The sequence below is a fragment of the Ciconia boyciana genome, chromosome 13 (genome assembly GCF_034638445.1).
Source record: "Ciconia boyciana chromosome 13, ASM3463844v1, whole genome shotgun sequence".
NCBI classification, from domain to species: Eukaryota; Metazoa; Chordata; class Aves; order Ciconiiformes; family Ciconiidae; genus Ciconia; species Ciconia boyciana.
The window spans coordinates 16,794,977-16,816,243 of record NC_132946.1 but is presented as its reverse complement, the minus strand read 5'-3'; the positions used below and the strand labels follow the sequence as shown (position 1 = coordinate 16,816,243).

At 56.8% G+C, this 21,267-nt stretch overlaps 2 protein-coding genes across 5 annotated transcripts; both read right to left on the bottom strand.

The window, feature by feature from the left end:
• Positions 1–612: 612 nt before the first annotated feature.
• MRPL28 (mitochondrial ribosomal protein L28) lies at positions 613–3,949 on the bottom strand. Its single transcript, XM_072878417.1, has 5 exons — positions 3,593–3,949; positions 3,230–3,382; positions 2,712–2,846; positions 1,945–2,031; positions 613–1,006 (listed from the first exon to the last, which is right to left on the bottom strand). Exons 1-5 carry the CDS (start codon positions 3,878–3,880, stop codon positions 929–931), a joined length of 741 nt encoding a protein of 246 aa, XP_072734518.1. The 5' UTR covers positions 3,881–3,949; the 3' UTR covers positions 613–928.
• Positions 3,950–4,105: 156 nt separating this feature from the next.
• On the bottom strand, positions 4,106–21,199 carry PGAP6 (post-GPI attachment to proteins 6). Of its 4 annotated transcripts, none has more exons than XM_072878150.1 (13): positions 21,041–21,199; positions 16,880–17,057; positions 15,084–15,291; positions 14,864–14,997; positions 14,217–14,482; positions 12,646–12,974; positions 11,804–11,897; positions 11,113–11,236; positions 10,276–10,412; positions 8,101–8,279; positions 7,459–7,605; positions 6,939–7,055; positions 4,106–6,424 (listed from the first exon to the last, which is right to left on the bottom strand). In XM_072878150.1, exons 1-13 carry the CDS (start codon positions 21,132–21,134, stop codon positions 6,128–6,130), a joined length of 2,304 nt encoding a protein of 767 aa, XP_072734251.1. In that variant the 5' UTR covers positions 21,135–21,199; the 3' UTR covers positions 4,106–6,127. The 4 variants fall into 4 exon arrangements, with proteins under 4 accessions (XP_072734251.1, XP_072734254.1, XP_072734253.1 ...); XM_072878153.1 differs by lacking the exon at positions 21,041–21,199 and adding an exon at positions 15,742–16,708 and having other exon boundaries at positions 16,880–17,011; XM_072878152.1 differs by lacking the exon at positions 21,041–21,199 and having other exon boundaries at positions 16,876–16,987.
• Positions 21,200–21,267: the final 68 nt, after the last annotated feature.

The following is a 21,267-nucleotide window of genomic DNA, read 5'->3' as shown; positions in this document are numbered from 1 at the left end:
GACTGTACACTTGTCCTTATGTGCTAGAGAGGGGGAGCATGTCTCATCCCAAGGCGGGGTTAAGGCAAAGCCTCTTCCTGGAGCGACGATCCAGAGATACGCTCACACGAGGTCCATCCTGCAAGCTCTGTGCTTGTCCCTCACCTCAGAGCTGAAGGGAAAGGGAGGAGAGGCTGCTTTTTCTCCAGCCAGAAACCCACTGCAGGACCATGAAGCTTACAGACGACACCAGTGGTACACAGCACTGTTCGCTGGCATGTAATTCTGGTAAATGCTTTTCAGTCCTTTGTTGCCAGACGGGAGCAAAGGCTTGAACACTCACTTCAACTACATTTTTACAAAATAAAATATGTAAAAATCACTAACTTCAAACAGAAACAGCACTGGAACCCAAGGGGTTAGAGCAAGCAGTATGGCCAGCGACTGCGGCCGGGGAGCTCAGACCCATCTGCTGGCAGGCACTACTTGAGGCAGGGGTTTGGGGACAAGCTTTTGGGGCACAATCGTCTCTGCTGCAGAAGGCTGGGGACTGATGTAAGTTACACCACCATGTCTCACAGCCCCTGCTATAATACACTAATGAGCACTGAGTATCAGAGAAGTCTACTGATATTCCCAAAACGCATATTTCATTTTATACCATGATCAAGCTCTCAACAGCAGCCAACTACTTGTACAGGCAGAAGAACCGCATTAAGACAGTCTCACAAGAACGCTTTCAGAGGCTACAGGACAGAAATTCTTTCCTCAGCCCACAGGAACGGTTCCTCACTGAATTTAGGCTGTCATTAGATTTCAATAACTGCAACATGCTCCTGGGCACACTCTTCACGTGGCCCCTTCCACACAACGTGGTTCAGATGGAAGACTCACTGAACCCCACAGCTTGATCTGCAGCAGGGGTTTTGCTCCAAAGGTTTCTTTCCTTCTACTGCTTCTGCACTGCCTGTTCTTGCAGTTGGTTGACGAGCTCTTCAGCATACACCTTAAAGAGTGGGACAGGGTCCTGAAACAAAGCAGAGGATAAACCACTTAAAAGGAGTGAACCTGAGCAGCACCGAGGGGTGAAGTCTAACGCAGAGCCCAGGGAGCCAGTGCTGCAGGAGTGTTAACAGTTAAAACCGTTTAAAGATGGGCCAGGTCTTTTTCAGGGGCTGAAGAAGACAACCTGCTACGCTGCTCCTCCAGACACAGCTGCTGCTCAGCTCTGTAACCTTGCCTCAAAGACGACAGGCACCTGTATGGGACATTCACCAGCTTTCCCAGTTCTGCCTGCATTTGAGAATCATCAGTAGCTCCCAGGGATCCCTGTTCTTCTGAAAATGCTTGCCTCCCTCCTCACCTTGCCCTAAATCAGAGCTGTACTGAGGCATGTTGGGTGAACATACTCCTTGAAGAAGCTGGACCCCACAGGGTTCAGGGCCCAGCACCGCCTCATGCAGTCAGTGCTCCTGACCTTTCCATCCCTGCTGCAGGCGCAGCAGGAGCCAACAGGTCTGGGGGAAACGTCGCCAAGGGACCCCACCACCCCAGGAAGCCCTTTTGCCCCAGCAGCTCTCTGGTGCACCCTCCTCTGCACACTGCTTCTAACAAGCAAGCTGCAGCGACAGAGGGTCACAAACTGAGCAAGCCCTGAGCTTGTATTCACGGGTCCCGAAGCACAAGAAGTACAGCAGAAGGCAACGAAAGGCAAAGATGTTCACGCAACAGGGCAGGAGTTATGAGCCATCCCCCTAAATATCTCTTCCTTCATTGGGGGATCTGGTTTTACAATGTACTTTAACTCAGCCCCATGTTTTGGGCACGCAAATTTAACTGGGCTCACGTGGCTGCTCAGGAGTTTCGGAGCACCACTTCTACCACTCAGGAGTGCTCAGATCAGCTGGATGTGCAGCCTGATACAGCTAAGAAACCTTGGTGCTATGTATTGCCTCAGGAACTCACCTTTTTTTCTAGGAGCCTCTGTTTTTCTATTGCTTCTTCTAAACTCAAGCCAACCCATTCAGCTTCCTCTTCTGGGATCACAAATTCCTGTGATAAAAGGAGCAGGTGGTACAGTCTTTCCAGGTGACTAAGACACAAATCCTCTCTATGCCCAACTCACACAAACATGCCATCCGGTAGGAACGTTACTACGGACAAATCTGAAAACGCTATTCTCTCATTTCTGGCAACCAAAGTACACTTCCCTTCTCTCCTTTTCCCTTTGCGAGGGTCCTGCTTCCTCTGATCAAGTCGTGTCCGCTGCTGTGCCTCTCCTTTGTGTAGTTCTGGGGCTGTTTCTCAGCCCAACTCCATGGTCTATGGATACTGGTGGTGTTTCTATGCTGGCAACCATCACCAGCTGCACAAAACCATACTGCACACAGGCAGTCTGGGCTCCTCGCTGCAGCGTCAGTACAAATTCTCGCTGCTGTCGGCAGTGCCAGCTCCTACCAGTGCTTATTACAGACCCTCACTGACCTCGAGCACAGCAAAAATACAGGCTTTTGTCTTCCTAAGTGATCAGTACAAAAATTAGCAGCCCACAGAGAGACAAGAAAAACCTGACAAACGATGTTTAGATCTTCTCTGCCCATACCCTTAACCCTAAATGCAGAAGCATTAACGCTGGTTTGCGCTGTGACAGGGTGATTAGGGCACTATCAGTCTGGACAACCAGCAAACATCGCTGCAGACACCAGGACAGGAACTGCAGGTCAGGCACCCACCTGGTACTTATTATAGATCGCCTCTCTTCTGGCTGGATCATTGGGATGCAGTTTAGGATCCCGCCGTGCAAGTCGCAGCAGCATCGTTCGCTTCAAATCCATCCCGAGCTTTGAGCACATATCGGCTTTTGGCGTCTGGAGAAATAAAATCTGATGTTAAGCCTGATGTAAAGTCTGATGTCACCAAGACACCGGCTGCTAGAGAACACGCAAGTCTGTCAGCACGTAGGCAACACCGGCAGTTTATCCGCACGCTGTAGAGGCTCTCAGAACGCACAGCATGAAAGGGGAAAGATTCCTTGGATTTGTTCTGGAGCTAATTGGATCACGGTTCTGATCTTTAACGCCAAGGGCCCCAGCGAGGGGGTATTAAAGGCGGGAAGCTTTAGACCTGCACTAACACATTAACAGCAGCCAATGCCCGCGAGCCCCTGAGCCAGCGCAGCGTGGGCGCAGGCCTGCCTCGCCGAGGCTGCTGCACAGCGAGTGCCGCCAGCCCCGCGGGCGCAGGGCCTCACCTTGAGGATGTAGAAGTCAAAGCCGTAGGCCTCGTCGATGAGGTCCAGCGTCCGCATGGTGACGGTGATGGTCAGCGTGGCGTCGAGGATCTCGCTGTAGAACTGCCGGTCGAAGAGCTGCGGCTTCCACGTCTTGGGCAGCCTGGTGGAGAGCTGGGCAGAGACCGGTGGTCAGGGCCTTCCCCGGGGGACGCTGCTGCCCGCCGAAGCGGGCTGAGGCTGCACCAGGGGCCGGGCGGGCCGCCCGCGCCACGGCCCCGTGCCGCAGGGGGAAGCCGGAGGCCGCTGCCAGCAGGCCCCGGTCGCCCGGGGCTCCCCCGCAGGGCGCCGCGGCCCGGGGCAAGGAAAGGCCGAGGCGCTCACCTTGTCGTTGCGCGCATAGCGGAAGCCGCGGATCCAGCCCTCCCCGCCCCAGAGCCCCTCGTGGGCGGCGGGCGGCAGGTACACCGGCACCGGCACGTCCTGCACACGCTCCCGCTCCCCGGTGCGCGGGTTCCGCCGGTAGCGCACGCCCAGCGGCCGCCAGTGCACGGGCGTGGGCGGCGTGTCGTCCCGCAGCGCCGCCAGGTAGTGCTCCGGCAGCCGCGCGCAGATGCCCTCCCGCAGCCGCAGGGCGGGCCACAGCCGCGGCGCGCACCGGTGCAGCGGCATCGCCCTCCCGCCGCCGCCGCCGCCGCCGCCACCACCGCCGCCCGCGTCCGCTTCCGCTCCCAGCGGCCACCGCGGCCGGAAGCGGGGCCCGGACCCGCTTCTCATTGGCCGGCGCGGACGGGCCGCAGCGGCGACGACGGCGGCCGGCAGGGGCCGCCCCGCGCCCGCGTTTCGCCCGCAGCCCCCGCCCCGGCGCTGCGAACCGCAGCCAGCACGAATTCGCCCTCAAATACCATTACCTTTATTAAATTATAAAACTGTAAGCTTTAAAATCACCGTATAAAATAATCACAGGTATTAAAAGCAAAGAAAAAAAACACCTTTTTTTTCCCCAGACAGAGGAATTCGCTCAGATTTTACCCAAAATAATTAACGCCCCCCTCCCCCAGGCACCTCACACGACCTCGTGCCGGGGCCAACGGTCGGGGGGCCCGAAAGCAGAATTTCAACGCTGAAACACAAAATAAACAATCACGTTAGCGGGATTTCTCGCCCCCGAGCTTCTCCTGCTTCGCAGCACGGAAGCCCCTGAAGGAGAAGGCCCCAGGAGGAATTATTGCTTTCTCTGGTAACCGGCAGCCTGGCGCAGATGGCATGGCTGTGAAGGAGCGGCCGTCGCCTGCCGCTGTGCAACGCCGCTGTGCAAACCGAGGGGGGAAAGTGCCTAAAAGTGGTAAAAGTTCGAGGAAGCCCCGAGGGCCCCCCCATCCCCGGCTCTCGCCGGTTCATGGATGGCAGGAAAGGCAGGGGACAGGGGGCACGGGGGGGGGACGTCGCTGGGTGCAGGCAAGCGCCCTTCGCTCGTCCTGCGTCTGCTTAAAAAGTTGGAGTTTGCGGAGGAAGGGGAGGGAGAGGGATAAAGTGCAGAGCTGAGCAGAAGGCTGGGCGCTTCTCAAAGCAAAGAAATAACCCTGTTTCCTATAAACTAGGAGGGAAATCCTTCATCAAGAGCTTTTTCCTCCCCAAAGCCACCTGAGGGGCTCCGTGGACAGGCTCTCAGCAGCACACACCAGACTGACCACAGCTGGAACAAACCAGTAAGGAGCAATGTACTTGAGCCCTTATCGATAGAATAGGGACGGGCAAAGACAACTTGCCTGGTGGCCAAGTTTCTGCCCTCGCTTTCCAATGCCTGCGTGCCCTGTAGTAAGGCTAAGGTGAGAGGGACGCTGCGGTGAGACAGAGGCTGTGAAGGAGACCGTAGCCATCTGGGGAGCCCGTGGCGATGCTCCCGGCTGGGGCGGGATGCTGCCGGCGGCCCCAGATCGGCCGCGACTCTGCAGCACATCCAGCCGCCGAGGCACAGCAGGCTGGAGGGGCAGCGGGTGCGCAGCTCGGACGCCATCCTGGACCACCTACGCTGCCCAGAAAGAGCCGAACCCACAAAAGGGAGGAAGACAGTGAATACCTGAACATGGAGAGGGGAAGGGGACAGTGCAGCAGCCTGGCTCCTTCCAGATGAGCTAAGAGGGCTAAAGTTAAACTTAGACTAAACCGTGCACTGCCGTGGGTTTCACAGCTGTGGGCGAGATGCTGCTGATGCCTCTTGCACGTCCCCACGTGGGGTTTTTTCACATTCCTGCGAATGGATGGGCCCAAGTCCTGGCCTCATTCTTGCCCCACCCCCACCCCGAATCAGGACTAGGTAAGAGCAGCACCGCCCGTTTCATGGGGAGAGAGGCTCCAGACCCCCATGGGGATCGCGGCTAAGGGCCCAGCACATGAGATCAGCTCCCTCCCTCCCCATCAGCACCAAGGGCATGCAGCAGCATTTGCCCCCCAGATCAGAAGAAACCCGTTCTTCTCGTGGGTTCAAATGCTGACTGCAGGATGGCAGGGGAAATCCCTGTCCCACAGCCCTCTGCTAGGACAGCGTGTGCAGGGAAGAGCCCAGCAGCCAAAGCCCTGGCTCCAGCTCAGCGTGGGCTAAGCCCAAGCCTCATGGATGCAGCAGGAGGGGAGGAAGGGTTGGTGATTTCCCCCAGGGCCACGGGCAGGTGGGGGACAGGCTATTCCTTGATCTAGAACCATGAAGAGCCTGCCTCATCCCAGCAGAAAAGCAGAGGTGGCCTCAAACTTGCTTTCACAAGAAAAGCCCACCGTCTTCATCTTTAAACCTGGTCCATACTGCGCTCTCCCGGGCAGTGAATGAGCACGCAAGAGGATTGCTGATGTGCGAGAGAGGGACAGCTCAGGTGAAGAGCAACCTCGCCAGCCTCCACCTCTGCCACCGGGAGCCAAGCAGTTTCAGGTCACAGCATAGAGCTCCTCACGGTCGTTCTGGCAGATCTGATAGCGACAAGTGAGCTTCTGTGACCAGGCCCACGGCTTCTTATGCTTGTCCCGAGGAGGAAGCAGGAAAGCAACGCTGCAAGCCACCAGCACGTGCCAGATGCTGTGGGTGTAGTAATAGTTCTCATTGGTTTCCATGAATGCATATACTGAGATGGCGATGAAAGCCAAGGTGATCCCTGGGAGGAGGTAGAAAACCCAACGCTTCCACGAGGAGGGGTAGCAGTGTCTGCGCTTCACTCCGTGGTAAACCTGGAGGTGCGAGAGCACAGAGGGGTTAAGCAGACAACCAGAAGCTTGGGCAGGGGGAAACAGGCAGTGCTGCCTGACCCAGGAGCATCTGCCAACCTCACAGCAAGAGGGTGTGCCTGCTGCCCCCGAGAAATTCAGCCTCCCCGCTTCTTGGGCCCATCTCTTGTGTGCAAGAGTCCCTGTCCAGCTGTGGCACCAAAGCCCAGTACAGATGCCATAGCTCCTGCCAAGGGCACGGGCAAGAGCCGACTGTTCTGGGACGAGACTCCAGCCGCAGGCATGCGCTCAGCCGGAGCTGCAGCAGCTGGACTGTGCCGAGACCCGTAACCGGGGGATTTCTCAGCTACTGGACGGGTGGAAGGCAAATCCCTTGCCCTGCCCTCCCTCCACCTGGGCGTTTCAAGGAGATCAAGCCCTCCGTGTGGACGGGCTGGAGCCTGGGCTCTGCTCTGCCACCATCGTTCTCCAGAGGGGAGCTAAGGGCAGCAGGTCCTGCCTGGCTGCCTGTACTTACCCACGCTGCAATCATGATGATGAGGGCAAAGAGGCAGGGACCCATCATGTTCCACACCCCTCTGCGGTCCAGCTGCAGGGACATGGCAATTACCAGGGTCCCTAAGACGAAAAGGACCTGGGAATGAGACACCACCACCATCGTCAGCAGCTCGCCTGCTGCCAGAGCACAGCCATGCCAGAGGCAGGGAGAACCTCACCTCCTGGCCACCCAGCCCTGCATGCACGCCAGACCCAGGAGCAGCAACTTGAGAAGGAGAAACCAGAAGACCCACAAACCTTTCCCACAAATATCAGTCCCTTCAGGCCTCATCCCTACAAGCACACAGGTTCACGATCCAAACTCCTGGGACAAAGCAACCCGCTGGTTTAAGAATCAGGGTGGCACTGGGTAACAAACAGGCTTTGTCACCAGGCTGGGCTGTATCGTTGAAGTACAGCCGTGAGACGGCTCAGCATGGCCACCCACAGCTTGGCTGGCTCAGGTCTGGCCCTGCCGCGTGGGGTTACCCCACACTCACGTATTTCAGGATCTTCTTCACCCGGGACATGCACAGGATCGTCACCCAGATGGACACCACAGAGCCCAAAAAGTCACAGTACTGTAGTGTGTCGTAGTCCATGATGCACATCACTGCAACGCCTGGCTGGTCACACGCGTGGTAGAACTAGAGCCGGGGACAAAAGCAAAGGCTAGCATGAGTCCAGCAGCAGCACGCGGTTTTCTGGGAAGCAGAGGCAGGAGAAGGCTCAGCCTGTGGTAGCCACAATCCCTCCTGGAGCCTCCAGGAAGCTCCACCAAACCACCGTGGCATTATGGAAAGCAGATGAGAGCAGCCATCAACCTGCACCCTCCCAGCAGCAGCCGAGAGCTCCTAGGACAGCACCCTTCAAGTGCGCAATGCTCCAACCCCATCTCAGCTCCCTGGGGTCCCACCCCCAAATACGAGCACCCGCAGTGTGGGTGGAAGAGCCCAGTGAAAATAACACTCCTGCCAAGCTCTGAAGAGGCAGAACATGTCCATGGAGGGGATTGTCCAATGATCCTAGAAGCATCTTGCGGAGCTCCAGGATGGACTGCTCCACCAAGGACTTCAGTCCGATGCAGCATCCCTGATGCTCAGGGGGAGCTGGCAGGGCACCCGACAAAAGGCAATCCCTACCGTGGAGAAGAACATGGTGTAGGTGTAGACGGAGGCCTCCACCAGGTAGTAGCGATAAACAGCAACTGCTATGGCCGGCAGGAACATGAGGTTGCTCAGGGTGAGCAGGAGGGTGGCCAGGTTCTGCGCACCGACAGACTGGGCCTTGGTATCATCCGTGCAGCTCCACCCGCCCCAACCTGCAGAGCAGAGAGGCTCGTGTGGATCTTGCATGCCCTGCCTTGTCCTCCCGCAGCACCCAGCAGGAGCCTGGGACTCCTCAGAAGAAGCAATCGCACCCCAGGACTACCTCCTGGCCTCCTCTCCCTTGCTCCATCAGCCACTCGCACTCCTGTTCTCAGGATGGTCCCATTACTCATCACATGCTCTGCCGTGGAAAGTCCTGGGGAACTCCAGTAGAGCCCTGTGTCCGCTCTGAGGACATCCCCCAGGTTGTTCCACGTAGCAGGGGCCATTCTATGTACGGTATGGGTGTGTCCAGGCTGATACTTTTCATCCCTACAGTAACTCAACACACATGCTACTTGTGGGTGATACATTAAGCGTTTGAGGCTCAGATGCTTCAGATGGTGTAAGCTGGGTGCAAGATCCCTACAGATCCCAGGAACCAGGGTGGAGAATGATCCACAACATGGAGGAAGCCTTCGGGCTCCTGTCCTACCTCCTGTCACAGCAGGGCAGACTGCAAAGCCTGCTCAGGTTGCTCTGGGCCTTGCAGATCTCCAAGGATGGAGACCTGGATACTGTGCAAAGCCCAACAACTCTGACGAGGGGAAATTTGTCGTCTTCAGTTTAGCTGGAAGTCTCCTCGCTGCAGCCTGTGTCTGTGGCTCCTTGCCCCTTTCCTGTGCTCCCCCAGCAGAGCCCAGCTCCAGGGTCCCTGTAACCCCCGTGGGCAGCGGAAGGTGTGATTCAATCCCCCTCCAGCTCCTCTTCCCCAGGGTGACCAAACCCGCTGCCTCAGCCCAGGGTGACATCCAGGGCTGCGCAGGGCAGGTGGGAGTGAAAACTGCCTAGAGGACAGTGCATGCTCTAGGCTTGACACGGGGGCCAGTTCTCTGCTGATGGGATACCAAAGACTGAGCTGAGACAGCCTTCTACAAACACAAACCTGCCCTTTTTTTTTTTTTAAATTATTTTAATTCAAGATTAGCATGCCCATGCCCTTCTTTTGGGGAAAGGAGGTCAGTCACAGGGCAGCCTGGGTCCGTGCAGGCACTCCACAGTCAACAAGCAGAGTCAAAAGCAGCATCCATCCCATTACAGTGCCACTAGAAACCAAGCCAGCAGCTCTGCCCCTTCTGCCCGCTCCCTGCCAGGCAGAGCCCAGGGAGGCTGCTCTCTCCAGTTTATTTCTGGGTCACAAATATGCAGATGGGGCATTTTGCTCCAAGTGATTCAGCAGAAAGCTGTCCTCGGCCTGATTCCCCAGTTCCCCTGGGGTGCTCTGTGCTTCCCAGAACCTGGCACCCCCCCGGGAAATCAGGATGCTGCTCTCCATCTCGCTCCTCGCCCAGCGTCAGCACTGCAGCAGACAGCAGGGACGCCCTGGCTCAGGCCCAAAGCAGCAGTGAACCACATTCTCCTCGTCCTCTGCTGAGAGCAGGTACACGTACCCACCCAAGCGCAGCAGGGCTATCATCTTCCCTACACCACTGACTACCGCCCAGTCTTCCCATCCCATTAGGATAATGAGCAGCTGACACAGATGTTCCTCCTCCAGGGGCACCTCCGAGTCCAAGGCTGGCCTGCGTGCTGGCTCTCGGCAGGAAACAGAGCACAGACAGGGACCGCAGCCCGGCCTCATCGCATCCCCTGTCAGGACTCTATGCAACAAACTGCCCTGAAAGGCACAGGCTCTGATGGGCTTTCAGGCAGCCCTGCCGGCACCCTCATCTCTTCGGGGATGCTCAGAGGCCCCTCTGCACACCCTGGGAGTCTCCCTTGGAGGCGAAATGACCACTGAGGACAGTGCTCTGTACTTCCCAGAACACAGCACCCCGCGGCAAGCCAGGGTGCTCCCAAAGAGGCCACCGTGGGTGCCGAGGGCTCCCTGGGCAGGTGCCGAGACCTCAGCCACGGCAGACCCCAGGCTCCCTTACCCAAATACCACCTCCGAAAAGTGTGGCCTCCCCTTGGGGAGGATGGCAAAGCTCCCTAGGACAATGCACTCACCAGCCTTGCAGCTGCAGCCAGCATAGAGGTAGCCGTGTCTTCTCAGGAGGCTGCACTGTCCGTACGGCCCACAGTCATTGAAGCAGGGGGTGAGGTATGCGAAGACAGTCACTTTGGCTTCTGCGGCGTTACATTCACTGCAAGGAGAGCAGGTTGCGCTGGAACCCTGGTCCTTCAGGGCAGCCCCGTGCCCGGGGAGCACTCTGCTCCGCAGGGTCAGGCCAGGCTCATGCGTGCGGGCTCCCCTCTATTGCAGGACCTGCTCCATCCCTCCCAAGAGCACGGAGCAGAGTCGGCTCCCTCTCCGCTCGGTGTGCCAAACCGATGCGCAGGCGGGAGTCAGCTCTCCCCAGACCCCCACAGCAGACCCCGGTACCCAGGCCCAGCATCGCCAGCCCTGTTTTACAGCACGCGCTCGGCCCCTTATGCAAGGGACCACCAGGAAGGTAAACCGCAGGACCACGGGCACAACTGCCTGCATTTCAGAGACCCCTCGAAGGAGTAACAGCAGCATTTTCCTTTACCAATTTATCACCCCAAAATCCACCTGGGGAAGGGGAAGCTCATCCAGACAGGCTCTGCCACCTGCAGTCTGCATGAGACACGCCAGCTCAGCACCAGACAAGCTGCTGGGGTGCTCGCAAGAGAGCAAGTCGGCGCTGCCACCCGCCTTCTTCCCCCTCTGCGGCCACAGCTTTACCCCTACCAGGTGAGATGAGCCCATGGCACGGCAGTGAGGACAGGGGCTCGGTTTTGCTCACGCTAGTCAAGGGAAGCGGGAGGCAGAGGCAGAGCGCTCTGAACCGGCCCCAAGGTGGGATGACACACCAGACTCACCCCTGGCCCTTCGGGCAGATGAGCTGCAGGGAGAGGAACCAGTCATCCGTCTGCGGGTACAGGACAATCAGCATCGCTTCCGCAGAAGATGTTCTCACGCTCAGAGGGTAGCCCTGGAAAAAAGCTTAAAGAAAAGAGGGTGCTGTGATGGGCCAGGACTAGGGGAGAAGGGCCTGCGGCAATCCCAGGCTGAGACCAGTTGCACAGGAATCAGATGCTCCTGTGGCTCCTTGCTCCCATCCTCAGGAGGCACTAGGGGGGGATGGAGAGGACCCTTGCTCCCGAGACCCTTGTTTTTTCTTTCGTCTCAGCTCTCACTACCTGCCTAGACAGCACAGGGCACCTGGAACAGCCTGTTTGCTTGGCTAGTCCTCCAGTGCAGAGCTCAGCTTCTCTGCACACCAGCAATGCCTTGACCATCCCCAAACCTCCTGCCAACGAGGCTGGAAGAGCCCCAGCTGGTAACCAGACCTTCCTTTGGTGGAGGCTAACTCCTGGTGCCAGACTAGCATCTGCACCCTGGCACCCCTGGGCATATGCCAGCACGAAGACCTCAGGAGGGCTCGTGCCAAAATCAGCTTCCCTGGGACACCCCACAAAGTCCTGAGTCAGTTTACAGCTCATGGGGTCGGAAAGCAAAGCCCTGAGATGGCGTAGCTGAGCTGGGGGCAGGTGCCAGCGGCTCTCATACCTGTGCTGCAGCTCTGTGTGGCATTGAGGGACAGCACCGGTGAAGCAGCACTCACACACGCTACCACGGTGGCATTGGCCAGGCTCACGGACGTCTGTGCAAACAGAGCAGTGTCCCACGTCAGAGCGCCCCGATGCCACCCCCCTGCACAATCGTCTCCCACGCTGCCCACAGAATTTGGGAGCAGCAGGTGACAATAAATCCTGCAGATCGAGGTCACCCATCAATTCAGCAGCTCTTTCTGGGCAAACCCGTGTTCACCTCACCCTGCCCTGCCACCATGTTACCTGCTGGCTGAAAGGCCAGAGAGCCTCCCGGGGGACTGCACGGGGGAACCGCCCCAAAGCTGGGACACTCACACGTTGCTTCAGCACGAGCACAGGGTGGCAGAAGTCAGAGGCAGGAGGACATCAGGGCTGAGCCCTGCTCCAGCCTTCAGGGATTTTCATAGAATTTCAGGGGGCTGATTTTGGGGTGTCACTGAAGAAGCCTGGGAATCAGCGACTTAGGCGGGAACACCCCTGGGTTTCCCCGCTCAGTCTCCTCTCCTGGTGGCAAGGCGCCAGGCTCCCGTGGAGAAGATGGCATTGCAGCCGCTTTCCATTTTGTCTCCTCTGCGTCACTGCCACCACATGCCAGCAAGCTGTGGCATCTGAATTGGAGCTGGCAGGTGGGACATGCTGGAAGCAGCTAAAACAGGCTCAGAGTGTTTTGTGACAACAAAAAGAAAAATAAATAGTCCCACCGGTACCAACAACCCCTGGAGTTTGCTGACAAACCCGCCCAGGAGCAGGGACAAAGCCCCGCAAAGGGGAGGCAATCCCATCGGTCAGCCCCCGCACCTTGTTAAGCAGGAGGCTGACCACGAGGGAACCCCCGCTGTCCATGCCAGTGTTCAGGTTGAGGAGGAGGAGGGTCGGGGAGAGGGAGTTCACAGGCACGCTGGGACTGTTCAAGAGCCTGTAGCGCACAGACACCACGTCCAGGTCCTCACGAACGACGGGCTGGTTCTGCAGACAGAAGCTCCTCTGGTCGGATGCATTGCGCGAAGTCTCTCTGGTAGACACAGTGGAGCTCCCTGCTGCTCCTGTGCTACCTGGTCTGGGACCAGTCTGGCTCTGGTTTAGGCTGCTGAAGTTAAGGAATGAACTGGTACTTCCTGGTCTGCAAGCTGTAAAGCAAAAAAGGGGAGGAATCAGCACAGCCAGGACTAGCACCTCATCCAGGCAGGGCCCTAGCAGCTCCAGACCTCCAAGTGACAGCACAAACCGGGGGTATTTCAGGTGGTTCATACACTGCAGTATTTGCTACAGCCCCTGAAAGGCACCATCTCTAGCAACCATCTCTAGCAACCAACTCTCACCAACTCTAGCATCAGCATCCACAAGTTGGGACAATGATGGAAGCTGGACAGTGGCGTAGTGGGTGGAAGCACCCTGGAGCTGCAGGGAAGGGGAGGGGGAACAGAAGAAGGGATAACACACAGCATCACAACACATCAACGTACCCAGGGAGTATCCTCTAGCCAGTGGCAGAGCACAGCACTCAGCTGTCCCATAACCACAGGCGGCATAAAAGTCTTTACGAGTTCCCCAAACGTGAGCAGACAAGGCTGAGCAGAAGAGAGAAGCTAACCCACTGTAGCTACAGGCACAAGCCGTCACATCATGGCAGATGGAGCTGAACGGGACACTTGGAGTCCCACTGCTGGAGCCTGTCCATCGCTCCCAGAGACTCTAGTGCTCCCCTCTAACACCTCGGCCGCCAGTGCCAGCCCCTCCAGCACATGGGATGAGGCTCTGCTTTGAGGAGGGGATGGCAGAACCCCCAGCAGAAGAAAACTTTAAAAGTGTACCTAGCTGGTGAGCTTCCAAGAGTCAGACAGGGATTATGGCCACGTAATAAGAGGATGCAAAGGTGCCTATCACAGCCACAAGGACCTTGTGACTTCCTGAAATGGTGACATCCCCTCACTACAACCCAAGACATCACCCCAAGTAAACCTCTGCGAGATGGTTTCCTGTCTGTAGCCTGCTTATGGCCAATCGATAGTCAACATATCATTACCGTCTGGTGCGTACACCCACAGGTATTCTCCCCACCAGATTTTAAGCCAGCCACTGCTTCCCAAACAGCCTTTGGAAACTATCATTGCTTCAGAGACCCTGAACTTTTCAGGCATTTCCAAAACAGGCAGCTCCAGGGAGGATACCCCTCTTGGGTGAACACTAGAGCCTTCACTTGGGACCCCAAAGCAACAACTAGGTCTCAGTCCCCAAGGTTATGCTCAGGCAGCCAGCATGCTGGGGAACGCAGGCCACTACAGCCAGCCACCCAAAGGCCCAAGAGAGGCACAGTAGGCACAAAGTTCTCTCTGGTCCTTCCCACAGGGCTAGAAAGAGTGGAAGCCCACCTGTGAAAGAAGCCAGCACCTCGACTGACACACTGGCATTGGCAGCGCCGAGACTCTCCACCATGATCTGCAGCCACTTCTCCCAGGGGGGCGAGTCCAGGGCCAGGCTGCAGTTTACATTCCCCGTGCAGGTGACTATCCTCTGGAAGGACTGGGGCAGCGTGATGGAACCCAGCACTACCCTCATGGCGCACACTTTCTGCTCGCTTGTAACGCAACTTCGCAGCTCAAACCGCATCCCTGCGGCGTGCTTGGGAACGAAGACCCTGCAGGAGGAGGGACCAGCAGTTTGCAGAGCTTGTACTCTCACCACAAGCCAGCCATGACCCACCGCGGTCCCTGGGGCTTTGTGGCGAGAACTAGATTGCTCTGGTTGGTGTTGTGAAAATCCTTCCCAAGGGAAACATCTCAAAGAACTAAAACTCCCGCAGCTGAACCTCTAAGACCACCTGGGAAGAGTTGGATACAGGCGCTCGTGTGCTCCCCGTGCAAACCCTACCACTGCTACAGGGAGTTTGGCAAACAGGCTCGGAGACCCCCCAGCTCCAGCCCCACGTGGGAACAACAGTGGCTTCCCCCAGGCAGCACCCGGGGGAAATCCCACCCCGCCACGGCCCCACGTCTTTCCATCCGCTGCTCTCACTCACTTGACATGCAGTGGCTTAGCAGGCGAGACGATGGTTTGTGGCATGGCAACACCAGGCTCCAGAACAGGCATATCAGTGAGTCTGAGCACAAACATATCTGCTTGGAACATGTAGGGGCATGGAGTGGAGAAACCCTGCAGGAGGGGAGAGCAGACAGGTCAGCTGTGGCGAGACACACTGGGCAGAGTACGACGGCCAAGACCTTCACCAGGACCCTCACCTTCACTTCAATCCTGCCAGCAGCCTCAGGGAGATGGGCAGCGATGAACCAGTCTCCGGCAGCAGGGGTGGTGACATTCACAAAGGTGGTGTTTTGCACAGCACTGCTCAGAGTGATGCTTATGTTATAGGAAGGACGGACGGTTGCGTTTGCAGGAAAACGAGTGCCCAGTGGATTAATTACAGGCGGGGCTCCGTAGCGAAAGTGCCTGCAAAAGAAACCAGAATGCGAATAAATTGAGGGATATAAAGACACTGGCAAGATAAACTGGGATACAAACTCGTCAGTGGACACCCAGCTTGGCCTGAGATTGGAGAGGGAGCAGGCTGGAAAAACCTCACATTTTCAAGTGGACCATGTTTTCGTCTGGTGAGGACTGGCTGCTATTAGCTTATCTGGGATTTATTTAGAGATTGGTTTAACTTGGCTGCTTATTAAGATAAGGATTTACATGGTTCCATCAAGCCTGAAAGCAAATTTCCACAACACTTACTAAGGTTAAGCCCCAGCCGCAAGACTACTCCTTTTATATAACCATCAGCAAATTCCCCATATAGGCTAAATAGTCAACAAAAAGCTTTCGTTTTCTAGCTAAGATCTGCATCTTCCCTAGCTCCTCTTTTAGGAGGGTGGGCAGACAGACTAAAAAGATGCTTACCAAGGAAAGTCCATGTGACCGACTTCACTTCTGCTTTCCAGATAAGCAGCCCAATGTTCAAAGTAGCAGAAAAGCAGGCAGCTAAGTAATACGCGAGATATTTATTTGGGCAGCCAATTTGGCATTTAATTCCCTTCCTTTTGGACTGCACTGCAATGGAATAATGAATGCAACAGGTCCAGCAAGCAAACGTGACAGGTGATGTGTTATTAATCTGTTTGAGCTTAGCTGGGCCGGTCTTCATTTCTTAGGGTGTTGTTTAGCTGCTGCCTTACCCCTCACATCCCCAAACTATTGGAAACCTTTCTGGGAAGCAGAAAGTACGAAGATCATCTGTTCCAGGCTGCTCTGGAGCAACCGAGAGCACGGGTCTGTGTCCAGGACAGACCAGGGAAATGCAAGCCAAGCAGCAGACTTCAGTCGCTGCCGAGACCTCCGTGGAGCGGGTGCCAGACACCCACGTGTCTCTAAGGGCACAACCTGCCCAGGAAACTTGGGACCCTTCCAAGATACAGCTCAAAGTCTTGCCCCACCTGCAAGTTTTTGACCTCAAATCCCCCAATAACTCAAGTACTGCTTTAAGCTACATTTCTTCCGCTGGCATTGAGTTTGCAATCTTCTCATGCTCTTGTGTCTGCAGGACTCAGCATTCCTCTCCTATCTCTGCTCCACACACAGCCCGCATCCCTCACAAGAAGCGTCCCCAGTCTCTTCAGTTCCTCTGTACTGGGGAATTTGTCTGTCTCCAATTGGTTTGGGTCCTCTCAAGCCCCTTGTACTCCTGCCACATCCTTTGGCATCATGCACAGGATCCTGCCAGGCACAGAAAGGTCCGGGAACAGCTTTGCTTGTGAGCAGCAACACCAGCCTCACTGTGAAGCTCTCTCCAGTGTTTCTAAGGTGTGTCTTAGACATCACGTCCGACAGGCAGCCCCAGATACACTGGTAACGTGAACACAAGATGCTCCTACAGGTTTAAACACAGATTTAGTGCTAGGACATTAAGAAACTATGGCTGCTGCAACTGGGGAACAGATGCCCAGCCTCCTACAAACAACCAGCCACAGCCATAAGCAACAAGGACAAGAGAAGGACAGGAAGCCCACGTGGGCAAGCGCTGGCACAGGCACATACATACACTGTGATCTCCATGTTGGTGCACTCGGGTCCTTTCCCCCGGGACGCTTGCAGGAGCCAGCGAAGCAGCACAGTGTCTTCTGGCACATGGAAGTGGAAGAGCTTGGCGTTCCCATACCAGCTGTAGAAGGACAGCTTCTGTGCGCTCTGAGAGAAGTACTCCGAGACATAGAGGGAGTCTGAAAGGGAGAGAGCACAGCAGTTGCTGGGGTGGCTGCTAGGGGCAGGCTGCAGGGCTACACCTGCCCACAGAAGTACAGGAGCTTTAAGATTGCTGGAGAGGAGCCCGTTGTGTCCCTGATTTCTCATCCCAGTCCCACTAGATATGTGGTGATCCACGTTGTTCCTCCAGCCAGAACTGCCCACACCCCTGCTACAAAACCGTCACCCGGAGCCAGAAAGCACTAAAAGATGCCTTAACTATGCTCTGTGAGATGTGCTCTGAAGATGACAGATCACTGGAGACACTGAGGGGGAGGAGGGAAAGGTCAGGAGGAAAAGTCAATGGCACAAGAAAAGGCGATGGAGTAGGCAGCAGCAATTCCTGGGGCAAACAGTGCAGAGCAGATGGGTGCAGGTAGCGCAGGGGAGCTCCAGGCCCCAGCAGCAGTCTATGGTGCCAACAGGCAAGAGCTGTGCCCTTGTCTGTCTTTGCTGAGCGCACGGGCTGATGTTATCAGTCTTACCCAGCTCAGGACACACATACTGCGCAATGCGCTGCCTTCCTGTGACATGCAACGTGATGAAAATTCATGTGCTGCAAACCTAACTCTGCTTTCAGATGTACCTTCCAAAGTCTAAAGATTTTCCTGCCTGGAAGAAAGGCTGCTGGGATAGCGAGAACAGCCCTAGGGTAGGCTGAAAGGTCATGCAAGAGGACAACAGGTATTCAGTCAAAGTGCCATCAGGACTAACGAGATCCTCCATCCATCCCTCTGCCCAGCTATGCCTACAGATCACCCCCAGCCTGCTGATAATTTCACCTGCAAAATTATACATTAGCGTTATTGCCAGCAAGAAACCAGGCAGACTGCAACTTGGGGATGGAAAAGAAACATCACACCAGAGTTGAGAAGGGGACAAAACTGCATGGAGACAGTGGAGCCAAGGCCATGCCGCCCACCCAAAACCAAGGTTCATAACACTCAGCAAGGGGGTAGAAAACTATGTCTTCACATTGCTGCCAAGTCCTCCCAGATGCTCCTTTTCTACTCTGGAATTCCCTGGAGTGGGGAAAACAGTGGCACCTTTCAGACTCATTTCTATTCCTCATTTCTATAAGAGGATAAAGCAGCAAGCGCGGTTTAACTTGCCTTCCTCCAACGCTGCACAGTGTCATGCTGGAAACACAGAGGACCCAACTGAGTTTAAGAAAGATGCCAAAGAAAGAGGAAAACAGTCCTCAGGCAGGACCAGAGCCTTGGGATGATGTACTTCATGCCAAGAGGAACCTAATCCTAGCAGGAACTACGATTCATGCCCCAAAGCAGGACACACACCGGCCTGCACCCACGGCGCTGCAAAGAGACAGGAACGGTAATCATGGGTTTAATTCCCTGGCAAATTACCAAGCCAAAGCCTCCGGGCACCCTGCAAATCCAACAGGAAAGCAAGAAATACCGGCTGTGCGAGCCAACCGGGGGATTTGCTTGTGGAGGAAGAGTGTGGCCGCCTCACCTCGCCGTAGGGGCTGCCCCAGCCACGCACCCACGGGGCCCAGCCAAGGGAGCAGCGCTTGCAGCACCTTAACGCACGGGACCAGGCAAGGTCATGGGGAAGGGCGAGACGCGGGCAGGACAGTGAGAAGTCCACAGCACGCGGGCAGAGCTGTCCAGCTGCGGTCCCCACGCCAGGGTTATGCTGCTCTCCGGGCCAGCAAGGAGCAGAGACCACAAAAGGGGCTTTTCAAGCAAACGCTCCCTCGCTGCAATGCCAGCGCAGTGCGTGGGCTATTACAGGCGAGAGCTGGCTGCAAATCCCCTACAAGCCCAGCCATATTTCATGCACAGGAGCTAAAGAAGGGCACAGTCTTTAATCGGTGGCGTCTACACCCCCAGCATGCACACGGCATGTTCATTTCTGAAAGGCCATGGAGATGTTTGGGCACAGGATGAGGGTAGACAGGGACACAAAGCATGATTAGAGCTGGGACAGCCCCAGCCCTGCTCAACGCAACAGGTCCCATCAGACAACCTGCGCGGGGATAAGCCCGCCTGCCTTGATGCAAGCTGCTCCAACCCCACTGGCTGCCAGGCTGCACGTCCTCACGGAGCTGAAGCATGATTTGTGTGGGTTTTGGGGAGGAGAGGGCAGGCAGGCTGCAAAATTAAAAACTCAAGCAATCAGTGGTGCTATTTATTAAGGACTGGTCAATTAGACGGAGCGAGCTCAAGCAGTAACAGGCTGAGGGCAAGCCGGCAGACCTGCCCTGCCCGCGCGCTGCCTGCGACAGGTTAGCAGCAGCTGTGGCTGTACCAACAAAACGCCAGCGTGGACAAAGACCACTCACAAAGAGCTTCTGGTGGCTCGCAGGCTTCGCTGGGTACCCAAGAGCTGCACCCAGGGAGCGGGTAAGCTGACTCCCAGACCATGCTCTGCCTGGGCTGACAAGGAAATACCACAGGCACATAAAGTGAGTATCGGCAGAGAAAAGCCAGAAAGACAGGTCACCGCAGGCGAGGCGTGTGCTCCGGCAGCCCATTTGCATCCAGAGAGTGTACTCTAGTATTTGCTGCGCTCTGTACGTGTCTGTCCCTGTATATTCAGTATGCTCTGCACCAGCACGGCAACACCTGGAAAGTCCCACTCGACTGTCCCATGACGTAAAGCCAGCCTTTAAACCGAGCAAGGGAGTTGTCAAATGGATGTTGTTTCCATCCTCTCCCATACAGATTTCACATGAGCAGATTTCAAACATATTATGCAAAAAACAAAAGTGTTTTTAAGACAGGAAACAAAATGCGATAGAATCACAGGTACAGAGAGGAAACACATTATTTGAATTTCAGAATAAAGAGCCACCTGTGACAGCTTATCCAAAGATGATCTCATGGTAGTTTTGGAAATGATACCTCGACCGCTGGTTTCAGGGCTTCCCATCAGAAGGATGAAGTTCTCATTTCAAATCGGATGCTACATAAAGCTATACAGACGGCGGTAAGTCTGACTCTGGACAAGACATGGCTCTAGAGCAAGGTGTTTGGCCATTTATAATGTAACAGAAACCCCGTTCCTTTAGCCTGGGTCAAAAATCCATCTTTAAATGTTCCAGAAAGAGGACCCTCGCTCCTCTGGGCAGGCGCTGATCTTCACCGGCTCCCAGACGTAACCCCACAGAGGCATTCCCCCAGCCAGCGGGACGGTGCTGGGACAAACCAGCCACCACAGCGCTAGCACAGGGTAGCTCTCAGGGCTGGGAACCCAGCTAGCAGGATGCCAGAGGAGGGTGGGCCTGGGGCAAAAGGCCATCTCACCCATCGGATCCCCGGAGCAGCCTCCACGCTTTGCAGACTATGAGGAAGTGATAACCACCATCAACAGCGGATAGCCACCGCTGGCACAAGCCTACCTCTGTGACGGAGTGAAGTAGGCAAACAACCTCACCTCCCCAAACCTTTCCACCACCGCACCCGCTGGCTGACCCTCCGGAGGGGGAGGCACGGTCCCCAGGGACCCCAGACCCCCACGAAGAGGAGCAGCCCCCCGCTCTGCTGAAACCCCGCTCCTGCACAGCTGCCTTGGAGCACTGGAAGCAAAGTAACCTGAAAACCAAGCAAAACCAAGCAAAACAGCCGCCGCTGCCGCAAGCAGAGCGGAAACCCCTCTGGGTGCGGGCCTGGCCTCCTGCTGCTCCACCGGAGACGGCTCGCGGAGCCCCGCGGCCCCAGACCACCCGGGAAATCACGAAGCCACCTCAAAGCCACCCCTGGCAGGGGCTGCGGGACGCACCGCAGCTCCCGGGGCTGCGCGGCTGACAAGTCCCCGCTCGCTTTCACGCAACCCGGCTGGTTTCCCTCCGCCGCCTCTGCCCCCGGGACCCCCGCCGCCCCACGGCGGGCAGCGATGCCCCCCAGCCCGGCTCCTCTGCCGGACGTGCCGCTCCGCCCCCGCCCGGGCCCCGCGGAGCGCCCCCAACCCGCCCCCAGCCCCGGCCGGGACTCACCGGGGCCGGTGCGGTCGCCGCGGCCGGCGGGGAGCGCCAGGAGCTGCAGCAGGAGCAGCAGCAGCCGCAGCGGCGGGCCGGCTCCCCGCGCCATGGCCGCCCGGCGCGATCCCGGCGCTACCCCGGCGCCGCCGCTCGCCGCCCGCCCCGCCGCGCCATCGCCGCCGCCGCCGCCGCCGCTTCCGCCGGCCCGCCCCGCCCCCGGCGGAACCGCCGCCCCCGGGGAG

Excerpts from the sequence above, each read along its gene's own strand:
- PGAP6 (XM_072878150.1), bottom strand. The coding sequence starts at position 21,134 with ATGGCGCGGGGAGCCGGCCCGCCGCTGCGGCTGCTGCTGCTCCTGCTG. Across the intron at positions 10,413-11,112 it reads ATCTGCCCGAAGGGCCAGGG|TGAATGTAACGCCGCAGAAG; the intron begins GTGAGTCTGGTG and ends CTCTCCTTGCAG. Across the intron at positions 7,056-7,458 it reads TGAAGAAGATCCTGAAATAC|GTCCTTTTCGTCTTAGGGAC; the intron begins GTGAGTGTGGGG and ends TCTCATTCCCAG.
- MRPL28 (XM_072878417.1), bottom strand. The coding sequence starts at position 3,880 with ATGCCGCTGCACCGGTGCGCGCCGCGGCTGTGGCCCGCCCTGCGGCTG. Across the intron at positions 2,847-3,229 it reads TTGACTTCTACATCCTCAAG|ACGCCAAAAGCCGATATGTG; the intron begins GTGAGGCCCTGC and ends TTATTTCTCCAG. Across the intron at positions 1,007-1,944 it reads AGAGGCTCCTAGAAAAAAAG|GACCCTGTCCCACTCTTTAA; the intron begins GTGAGTTCCTGA and ends GCTTTGTTTCAG.